General features: G+C 46.0%; 1 protein-coding gene across 2 annotated transcripts in view; it reads left to right on the forward strand.

The window, feature by feature from the left end:
* Nucleotides 1–12041, forward strand: part of LOC144511083 (androgen-dependent TFPI-regulating protein-like) — a 237261-nt gene that overhangs the window by 103614 nt on the left and 121606 nt on the right. The window contains exon 1 of one of the 2 annotated variants that reach the window (XM_078241068.1): nucleotides 5019–5174. The exons of the other annotated variant lie outside the window; for it this stretch is intronic. Within the exon in view, the coding sequence (XP_078097194.1) occupies nucleotides 5019–5174 (156 nt within the window). Of the gene's footprint in view, nucleotides 1–5018; nucleotides 5175–12041 lie in introns of those variants that run through there. 2 annotated transcript variants of the gene reach the window in all.

Here is a 12041-nt window from a genome sequence, read left to right on the forward strand (position 1 = left end):
TGATCTGGGTTTCAGACAAAGCTCGGCACAACAACGTGGGCCGAAGGGCCTGTTCTGTGCTGTACTGTTCTATGTTCTATGTTCTAAGTTTTTGGTGAACTGAGGACCATCTTATGCAAGTCACTCTTTATCAATTGGGTTTGACGCTGACAAGATTCCCCGCTGATGAAATGCAAGATGGGAAAGCCTACTAGTACACCGGCGACAGCTGTTTTAATCAGCATCTATACAATGCAAATGAATGGAAATAGTGGGGGGGATTCTCCCAAAAGTCCTGAATCTAGTTCACTAGAGGGCATGGGGGTGAAGGTCAGCATTAGTCAGGGTTTGGTAATCATTTATGTTAAGAGCACGATAAACTTAATTGCACATCATGCTGTGACTAATGTGTCTCTGATTCTCTTCTCCACCCCCCCCCCTCCCCCCCCCCCCGGGCCAAAAATCATATGTCCCCAACCCTTACAGCTACAGTGGCCAGGGTAGCAGCGTGCATTTGGAGTACAGGTAGGAGTCAGACTTGAATTGCGCCAGGGGCAGGATCCCAGTGTGCACAACAGCGAGTCGTCATCATCCTCCAGCCTTCAACCAAGACTCGCAATCATTGCCAGCCCAGACACATTAATTGGGTCGGATGTTTCTGGGGGATAGGCTGATGGGATGACAGGAGCAGGGGAAGGCTGATGTGGTGGTTTGAGGGCCCAGGTTGGTTTGGAGAGGGAATAGCGGCTGCACTTGCTCCTGGGGTGTGGTGGATGTGTGTTGGTTGCACCCCCCTCACTGCACAGCACCAGCTAGGTGAAGCGGGCTGCAATCAAGGCGTCCCTCGCTGCCCTTCCTTGCCGGATACCTGCCATTACCGCCAGCCGTCTTTCCTCCGGCTCTTCATATGGTGAGGTGCCCACCTCGCCCACCACTCCTCCTCCTCCTGCTCCAGCTGGTCTCCCCGCTGCTGGGTGATGTTGTGCAAAGATGTGCGGGTTAGGTTGATTGGCCGTGCTAAAAAATTGCCCGTTCGAGTCCTGAGATGTGTAGGTTAGAGGGATTAGTGGGTAAATATGTAGGGATATGGGGGTAGGGCCTGGGTGGGATTGTGGTCGGTGCAGACTCGATGGGCCGAATGGCCTCTTTCTGTGCTGTAGGGTTTCTATGATTTCTATGATGATTTCTATGAAAGCGCAGCAAATGATAACGATATGTGAAGCAAGCACAGAGTCATACTGGAGGGCCCCCCCAGAGCAGTCCAAGCAACGGGACCGCATCTTTAGCAGGCCGATGCACCGCTCAATGATGGACCAGATGGCTGCATGGGCCTTGTTGTAGCAGGTAACCGCCTCAGTCTGGGGCCTCCACACAGGATCAGCCATGTTCTTAGCGGGTAACCCTTGTCACCCAGTAGCCATCCCAGGAGCCTGGGCTGGTCTTCAAAGAGCCCAGGGATGTCCAGGGACTGGCGGATCAGAAAGCTGTCATGGACACTCCCTGGATGGTGTGCATTGACGTGCATGATCTTGAGCTGATGGTCACAGACAATTTGAACGTTCAGGGAGTGGAACCCATTCTGGTTCAAAAATTGCTGCAGTTCTGCATGGGGGGCCTGCAAAGCGATGTGCATTCCATCCACTGCACCCTGCACATTCGGGATCCTGGCGAAGGATGCAAAGCTGAGAACCCGGGCCTCCTGCTGTGCATGGCCCACATCTAAATTAATGAACTGCCCTGCCCGGGCATCTGTGACCTGCCACACAATTCTGTGCACAGAGGCCTGGGAGATCCCTACTAGGTCACCACTGGGAGCCTGGAATGACCCGGAGGCATTACAATTGAGGGCTGCAGTCACCCTCACATCCACAGGGAGCAGGTGGCCGCCGCTCCCCTGAGGTGCCAGGTGTGAAAGCACCTCACAAATGTGACGCACCGTGGTCTTGGACAAGTGCAACGGGCAACAGCACATCTCCACCGAGAGGGCCTCGAAGGAATTACGGGGCCTGTATCTCCTTGCCCTCGGCACCCTCCGCCTTCTGTGCACCCTTTTGGGAGCCTGCTAACCCACCTCCTGGCCCTCAGAAGCAGCCCCCTGCCCTCCTTCCTGAGGGTCTGGTGGTGGCTGCTCTTGCGGTGGTCTCTCCAGGCCCACCACTTCCTCAGCCGCTGCCTCCTCCTCCACCCCTGCTGCCACCAACATGGCCAGCTCCAGATCAAGCAAACCGAGATCCATCTGCACAGTGGGGTTTGGAAAGAGCATAGAATGATGGATCATTATCATTGACTACTTAGACCCAGCACCACCGCAATCCCTCACTTGGACCAGCATCCCCACTTGTGGGAACTGGCAACCCCACACAATCCATGGTGCCATGAGTGGCCCGATTAGGGTTGTGTGAGATGCCCATCATGACAATTGCTAGCACAGATTATGCAGGTCGGTGTGCAGACATGGGCAATACGCACCCTTGAGCCATTGCTATGTGTGCAACTGCAGTATCTGTTACAGGCATGTGTTGCTGGTCCGTGTCACAGGGCAGGGACAGACTGCAAAGCAGCACCAGATGTGTGCCCTGTGACAGCAGATTCCATGCAGCCAAGTCTGAACCTCTGCAATCCAGCCTGGAGAAGCAGCTGCTTCATCTGGTTAGGCCTCAGTCAGCACGTGGTACACTCCTCCCCCACCCTGGAACACCAGCACTTCGTAGAGTCCCTGACCACGCCCCGCAGCAAGACAATGCCACTGCAAAGTGCTGTGGAGGGGGGGAGGGGAAGCGAGAGCCATTGAGGCTGCTTCCCACCGTAAGCTTCAGCGCTGCTTGGAGGGGGGGTGGAGGAAGAGAGCGGGAGCCCTCGAGGCTGTCTCTTACTTGGAGTGGGTGGGCGGGGGGGAGCGGGTCTCCCTGACAGAACCTCACCCAGGAAGCTGTGAGGAAATGGAAGCCCCCCTCCCCAACTCCCCCCCCCACCCCACCCATCCCACCACAGATATCACTCGTCAATGGGCCAAAACCTGAAGGCAGCAGGAGGAAGGCCACTAGGCATCTCCAGGGCCTGCCTGCAACATCCCCTGCGCTCCGCTAGCAGCACTTACCTCCTCACATCAGTTCAGGGCTGCCATGCCAGGTTGCGACTTTTAAATACTTATTCTGATTCGCGCCAAAATTACATCACGCCAAAGAGGTGGGAGATGCAGACGTGGGCGGAGATTGCCATGTGGATTCCGATAATGGCACGCAAAGTTATGTAAACTCATGCTAAACAGCGGCCTGCCGATTTTCAGCAGATTCCCGGCGGCGCCATTTTTCTCTGACTGGTAGATGCGCGCAGGTTGTAAAAACTGTCGGGAAAACCGTGGAATGGCCTTCACGTGAATCTCCCGCCCAACTCGCCAGAAAAGTTGCGGGTTGCAATGGGAGAATCCCAGCCAGTATTTATGTCACCTGCTGTGTGGAAGAGCAGCCCGCGATTAACCCGCCATTGGGAGAATTGCCAGAGGATTTTATACAAGCAGGTTTCTGACTTTTTGCCTCTTGCCAGATTCTCCACGCCTGCCATCAAAACCGCCGCAGGGATTTGGACTGGGAAATTCCGCCCTGTGTCCTTTGCAAATGCAATGAAGTAGCTGCTGTAGGCCAGTGTCCTTTGCTTAGCAAATGTGTTCTTTTCAAAAAGTTCAATATATATATATGTGTATATATGCATATATGTCCAGCCAATGTCATTATAGATCTATATTCTATGTAACACATCTTTGTAAGAATATCTTTGTAAGATAGATTGATAAATAGGTGGTTAGAAACACACACAGATTTAAGTGTAGATATAGATAATAGATGAATGGATTGCTGGATGTCTGATAGCTAGCAGGAGAGGTGAACACACTTATAAGGGTAAATTTTATGAGTTAGCACTCCTGCAGTAGAAATTCGACCAATGGAAGGACATATTTATAATTGATCATGGGGATAAATATCTGATTCTCAGCCTTTCTTAACTCCTGATCATTGTCTTTAATAACCAGGAAAATTGGATACATTGACCTCAACTCCCAATACAAAATATGGGAACTTACTCAGTTCTGATGAGGTGGATAATAAAACAAACTGCATAGAGAAATGTATTCCCCGCTATAAAATTGCTTGATGTGGAGATGCTGGCGTTGGACTGGGGTAAACACAGTCAGAAGTCTCACAACACCAGGTTAAAGTCCAACAGGTTTATTTGGTAGCAAAAGCCACTAGCTTTCGGAGCGCTTGCTGCTCCTTCGCTCCGAAAGCTAGTGGCTTTTGCTACCAAATAAATCTGTTGGACTTTAACCTGATGTCGTGAGACTTCTTACTAATAAAATTGCTTGCCAAGAACCTATGTTGAGAATTTAGGCACGGGATCCCATTCCCCTCCCATGAGCAAACACTAACTTGTAATTTACCCCATAGATAGGCAGACAGATGGCCTCAATTGCTCAGTGTTGTGTTTGACACGTGTGAAGCTGCAATCAGAACAGTGAGTCATCAAGTCCACAAGGGATTAATTAAATGGACAAAATAGTTTTCTACAATGAAAACACTTTCATTTTGTGATAAATACGAACTGTTAAGTAAATTGTTGTTCAACTTCCACAGCGCGGGCTATAATGTTAGTGAAGCTCTACTTTGTATGGAAACATTACAAGAAGTGGCACTGCATGAATATTAGCAAACAATGAGTCCTTTGTATCCCGTCTACTGATTTACATTGCACAAGCACTGAACTTAAATGGTTTTGACTGGTCTATTTATGATTGTGAATCATGTTCACATTTGAAGTCTGTTAGTACTGAACTGCCAAGAGAATCAATTCACAGTTGTTTGGAGAAACAGGGAAAACAGACTTTAGAGAGGAGAAAATAATCTCCCTTTGAGAGTAATAAAATGTATTTCATTTGTTTCAGTGTCATGCTTGGCTCACCCATGCCTGATGGGAAATGGTAGGATCCAGTGAGATTATAAGATTAATGTCATGCTCATGCTATCACTTCAGCCAAAGGAACAGGTATGGCTTCAACAGCAGTGTCTGGAGTGTATCATATCACCACTTTTGTGTGGTATCTTTTTCTTATTTATTTACTTCTTAGTACGCAGTCTGATCACCCGCTTACAGGAGTGTTCTTATACGCTGGTCAGTGGAAGTATCTCACATTCCTAAATTTAGTAAGTAGATCTTTGGTTTTTATATGTTTGCGTTGGCAAGTGTCTGTGAAATAGGTAAGAAAAATGTGGAAATTGCCCAGTTCTATGCGAGATGGATAAAAAGTAACTGTACAGGCATAGTTTTTACAAATCTGTTCCATTCCCTTACCTTGCCAGAAGTTAACCTGCCAGGAGCTCCTGTTGAGAATTTAGGCATGGGGTCCCATGACTTTCCATTCACTAATGTTGTCACAGTTAACAAGTCTTCTTGAAATGTTTAGGTTTTCTTTCTATATTTTGATTTTTTGACTAAATTTCAAAATTTGATATAACTGTGGTTTGAACCATTCATTCCAACAGATCTTTTACAATGGATACAAGTCTATATATTAGCGAAAATTTGCATATCTTCTGAAATATGATTATTCAAAAGATCTTTTGGGAATCACCAAACTTGAGGAAAGTTCTTAACACTGGTTTTGTATATATTTCAATTAGTATCTCTTTTGTCTCTAGATCAGAAGGGTTGTGGATTTGAGCCCCTGACTTTAACACATAATCCAGATGAACAGTTCAGTGTAGTATTGAAGGATAGCTCCATTGTTGTAAGTGCCATCTTTAAGATGAGGCATTAAATGAAAGTCCTGCCTCTGTTCACTGGTTTGAAAATGAACAAGGCATTCTCCTGGTCAACAGCATTTTGTTTTTCTTTAACCACTTGAACATTTTACCACATTTGCTTCTCCTCGATATATGTGCCAGGTAATTTTCATTTAAGTGAATAATTGTACAAGAAGCAAAGCATTCATAATAGTCCTGAAGCAGATAATTGACATAGTTTAATTTTTGAATAATCTATTCCAACGATTCAATGAATTATATATATTTTATTCATTGAAGGGATGTGGGCTTCACTGGCTAGGCCAGCATTTATTGCCCATCCTTAATTTACTTGCCATTTGACGGCTCAAGCCAGGGAAATTATCCATGTTTTTCTGCATTTGTACATGAACTACTTCAGTACCTGAGGAGTTGTGAATGATGCTGAACATTGTTCAATCATCACTGAACATCCTCACTTCTGTCCTTATGATGGAGGGAAAGTCATTGATGATGGAGGGAAGGTCATTGATGAAGCAGATGAACATGGGAAACTCTTGCAGTGATGTCCTGGAGCTGAGGTGATTGACCTCCGACAACCACAATCTTTATGTCAGGTATGATTCCAACCAGTGGAGCATTTTACCCCTGATTCCCACTGACTCCAGTTTTGCTAGGGCTTCTTCATGTTGCACTCGGTAAAATGTGGCATTGATATCAAGGGCAGTCACTCTCACTTCACTTCTGAAGTTCAACTTTTTTGTCCATGTTTGAACCAATGCTCTAATGAGTTCAGGAATTGAGTGACCCTGCCAGACTCAAACTGAGGCCAGAATTTTACCGGCACACCTGCCCCAATTCCAGGGACAGGTGAGGCTCGGAGATTGGCATTCTCCGTTGGCCTCGGGCGGGATCGTACGAACCTTGGGCTGACATGCCGGTAAAATACTGCCCTGCGTGTCAGTGAGCAAGTTATAGCTAAGTATGTGCCACTTGAGAGCACTGTTGATGACCCCTTACATCACTTTACCGATGATTGAGAATAGACTGATGGGCCGGTAATTGGGTAGGTTGGAGTTGTCCTGCTTTATGTGTACAAGATATATCAGGGCAGTTTTCAACATTGTTTGGTAGATGCCAGTGTTGTAGCTGTACTGGAACCAATTGGCTAGGGGTTCTGGAGCACAAGTCCCCAATGCTATTCCTGGAAAATTGTCACATTTCTACATGTGACTCAAGACCAACAGCAATGTGGTTGATTTTTTGAACTGCCCTCCAAAGTGGCCCAGCAAGCCCATCAGGGATGGGCAACAAATGCTGGCCTTTCCAGCAAATCCCACATCCAGTAAGAGAAGTAAAAAAAAACACAATGTAAAGGTAGGACTTTGTTTCCACGAGGATTTGCACTGAACATTCCTACCGCTACTGTCATTGTCAGATGCATCTGCAACGGGTGGATTGATGAAGATGAGGTCAAATACGTTTTTCCCTCTTGTTGGTTCCCTCACCACCTACTACAGGCTCAGTCTAGCACTAAGTCTATAAGAAAAAGCTAGTGTCAGCAATCATCATGAAACTGTCAATTGTCATAAAAACCCATCAAGTTATTTAATCTTCTTTAGAAAAGTTAATCTAACAACTTTATCCAGTCTGGCCCACACGTGACTCCGGTCTCAAAAGATCATAGAAATCATAGAAACCCTACAGTGCAGAAAGAAGCCATCTGGCCCATCGAGTCTGCACCAACCACAATCCCACCCGGGGCCCTACCCCAATATCCCTACACATTTACCCGCTAATCCCTCTAACCTACGCATCTCAGGACACTAAGGGGCAATTTTAGCATGGCCAATCAACCTAACCCGCACATCTTTGGACTGTAGGAGGAAACTGGAGCACCCAGAGGAAACCACGCAGACACGAGGAGAATGTGCAAACTCCACACAGACAGTGACCCAAGGCTGGAATCGAACCCAGGTCCCTGGAGCTGTGAAGCAGCAGTGCTAACCACTGTGCTACTGTGCCGCACATTAAAGCAATGTGGTTGATTCATAAAATCAATTACGAATAAGATCAGATGGACCACTTTACATTGACCTAGGTACAAGGTATGACAAAGCACACCATGTCCAGTCCACTCTGCAAAGTCCTCCCCACTAATATCTCAGGATTTGTGCCTAAATCAGGAGAACTGTCCCACGTACTAGTCAAGCAACAACCTGACACAGTCACACTCACTATATCATATCTTACCATCAATGTTCCAGATTCCTCCACCATCAGTCCTAGCTATGTACTGCTTCATTGCAAGATAGACCCACCAGAGGTGGCTGTACAATGGTGTACAATCAGGAGAGAGGGAGCCTGGCAATTCTAAACATTGGTTATGGACCCATAGTCTCATGGCATCAGGTCAAACATGAGCAAGGAAACCTGCTGTTGTCCACCTATTGCCCCTTCTTAGCTGATATATCAGTACCCCACCATGTTGAACACTACTTGGATGAAGCACTGAAGAAATCAAAGGCATAGAATGGATTTTGGGTGGGAGAATTCAATGTCCACTCAGTAGCTCAATGGCACCACCATGGACTGAGCTGGCCAGATCCTAACTGGGCTTGTAGCAGGTGAGAGAACCAACAGAAAGGAAAAACCACTGGACCTCATCCTCACCAATAGCTAACTGTTGCAGGTACATCTGTCCCTGACAGTGTTGGTAGGAGTGACCAGTGTACAGCCTATGTGGAGATGAAGTCCCATCTTCACACTGAAGAAACTCTCCTCTACATTGTGTGACATTCGCACCATGCCAAATGGGACAGATTTAAAACAGATTGAGCTGCTCAAAATTGGGCAAGCGTGAGGTGCTGTAGGCCATCAGCAGTAGCAAAATTGTATTTCACCACAATCTGTCCAGGATATCAGAAATCCAGGGCATTGACCTAGATTCAATGAGATGTATAGGAGAACATATATGTATATGTGGGTTTCCTCCGGGTGCTCCGGTTTCCTCCCACAGTCCAAAGATGTGCGGGTTAGGTTGATTGGCCAGGTTAAAAATTGTCCCTTAGAGTCCTGGGATGCGTAGGTTAGAGGGATTAGTGGGTAAAATATGTGGGGGGAGGGCCTGGGTGGGATTGTGGTCGGTGCAGACTCGATGGGCCGAATGGCCTCCTTCTGCACTGTAGGGTTTCTATGTTTCTATAGGCAGGGATAGCACCAGACATGAAGAAACCTGAGGTATCAACCTGGTGAAGTTACAATACAGGATTATATGCATGCTAAACAGCAGAACTAGTGTTTTGTAGACAGAGCTAAGTAATTCCAAAAACCAACAGAGCAGAACAAAGATCTGCAATCCTGCCACATCCGCTTGTGAATGATGGACAATTAAACATTTAACAAGATGAGAAGGTTCCATCCTTAATGATGGAGGAATCCATCATGTTAGGGCAAAAGACCTTAGCGATGGGATTTTCCGGTCGCATTCGCCCCGCAATCAGAAAATCCTGCCCGAGGTCAACGGACTTTTGTATGGTCCGTATCCCGCCCATTATGATTCCAGTGGTGGACGGGATGGGAAAATTCTCCCCAAGCCAGATATTCCAGGTAGCTGGTCCATCTTGGTTTTTCCCTGAGGTTCACAGCATCATAGATGCCACTTTTCAGCAATTAATGTATTCTGAATACACTGGCTAAAGCAAAGGCTATGGGCCCTGACATTATCCTGGCTGAAATGCTGAAGGCTTGTGCCCCAGGAAAAAGTCATGCCTCTAGCCAAAACTCTTCTGGTACAGCTACAACACTGATATCTACCCGACAGTGCATCTATCTAAACAGTTTCTTCGTCAATGACGAATATGTGGAGTTACAGGAATAGGGCATGGGTGAGATTGTGGTTGGTGCAGACTCATTGGGCCGAATGGCCTCCTTCTGCACTGTAGGGATTCTATGACTCTATGAATGACCTTCCCTCCATCATGAAGTCAGAAGTGGGCATGTTCTCTGATGATTGCATAGTGTTCAATTTCATTCAGATAATTAAAGAGTTCATAGCTACGTGCAGCAAAATCTGGGGAACATTCAGGCTTGGGCTGATAAGTGGTATATTTGTGTCACACAAGTTCCAGGCAATGATCTCCTCCAACATTGTTCAGAAACTTAACTGGACCAGTTGTATGAATACTGTGGCCAAAAGTGCAAGTCAACAGTTGGGAATTCTGTGCAGAGCATCTCATTTCCTATCTCACCAAAACCTGTGCGCCATCTACAAGACACAAGTGAGTAATGTGACAGACTCTTCTTCACTTGCCTGGATGAGTGCAGCTCCAACAATACTTGAGCAGCTCAACACAATCCAGAGCAAAGCAACTAACTTCATCAGCACCCCAACCACCACATTAAACATTCACTCTTTCCACCACCAGTTCACAGTGGCAGCAGTGTGCACCATCTACAAGATACACTGCATCAACTTGCCAAGACTCCTTTAACAGACCTTCCAAAGCTGCAACCTCTTAAAAACAAGGGCATGGAACACCTCCACCTGGAAGTTCCTCTCCAAGCCACATATCATTTTGATTTGGAACTATATCACCATTCCTTCACTATTGCTGTGTCAAAATCCTGGAACTCCTCTCCTTAACAGCACTGTGGGTGTACCTGCACCATACGAACTCCAGCAGTTTAAGAAGATGGCTCACCACCACCTTCTTAAGGGTACTATAGTTAAGACCCTATAGTTAAGAAAACCCATCAACTTTCCCAGAAGACTAAGGAAATTTGGCATGTTAGCTACGACCCTCACCAACTTTTACAGATGCACCATAGAAAGCATTCTTTCTGGTTGTATCACAGTTTGGTACGGCTCCTGCTCTTCCCAAGACCACAAGGAAGTACAAAAGGTCGTGAATGTAGCCCAATCCATCACACAAATCAGCCTCCCATCCATTGACTCTGTCTACACTCCCTGCTCGGCAAAACAGCCAGTATAATTAAGGACCACATGCACCTTGGACATGTTCTCTTCCATCTTCTTTCTTCGGGAAAAAGATACAGAAGTCTGAGATCACGTACCAACTGACTCAAAAGAACAGCTTCTTCCCTGCTGCTGTCAGACTTTTGAATAGAATTGCCTTGCATTAAGTTGATCTTTCTCTACCCCCTAGCTATGACTGTAACACTACATTCTGCACTCTCTCGTTTCCTTTTCTATGAACGGTATGTTTTGTCTGTATAGCGCGCAAGAAACAATACTTTTCACTGTATGTTAATACATGTGACAATAATAAATCAAATCAAATCAAAATTATGAATGGGCAATAAATGTTGGCCTAACCAGTGATACCTACATCTCATGAAAGAATAAAGAAGGGCTGAGGCTCCTCCATTGCTACCTTCTAGATCCCATGTCTGCCTCACATCTTCTGTAGCTGACTATGTACCAAATCTGAAGTACCCAGTTTAAAGAGTGTGACTGCCTCCTGGAACAAAATGTCCAGGTAACTTCTCCCTCCCTGATATATTGCAGTGTCAAAAGTTCAGACCCTAGCTCATCATCATTAAGGAATGGCACAATGGTTAGCACTGCTGCCTCACAGTGCCAGGGACCTGAGTTCAATTCCAGCCTTGGGTGACTGTCCGTGTGGAGTTTGCATGTTCTCCCCGTATCTGCGTGGGTTTCACCCAGGTGCTCCAGTTTCCTCCCACAATCCAAAATGTGCAGGTTACATAGATTGGCCATGCTAAATTGCCCTGTAGTGTCCCTAGATTTGTGGGTTAGGGGATTAGCAGGGTAAATATGTGGAGCTATGCGGATAGGACCTGGGTAGCAGACCATGGATACAGTATAAAATATACAACTCACTTAACTAACCCTAGAACTGCATTTTCTGTTCCTCCTGCCAATTAATTTTGACTGATTTCCACCACCTCTACCTCTTTACGAAGATCATTCTGCTTCATTAAGATCTGTAATCAAGCAGTCCCACCTAATGCACATTATATATAAATATATATATATATATAAATATTATATTCCACCTGGACCTCTTATTCATTCAATACCCAGCATGAGACATCTTATACACATATATATATCCCACCTGACACCTTGTATATAGCGTATCTATCTAATAGATTTATACATTTTATATCCTATCATTTTAGATATGCATACATATATGTAAATACTTGATGATACACTTTACAAATTATACATAGAGCACTGCATTTGGAGTATGGCGTGCAGTTCTGGTCACCACACTACCAGAAGGACAGTAAGAAATC

This window comes from Mustelus asterias, chromosome 2 (genome assembly GCF_964213995.1).
Source record: "Mustelus asterias chromosome 2, sMusAst1.hap1.1, whole genome shotgun sequence".
Taxonomy (NCBI): Eukaryota; Metazoa; Chordata; class Chondrichthyes; order Carcharhiniformes; family Triakidae; genus Mustelus; species Mustelus asterias.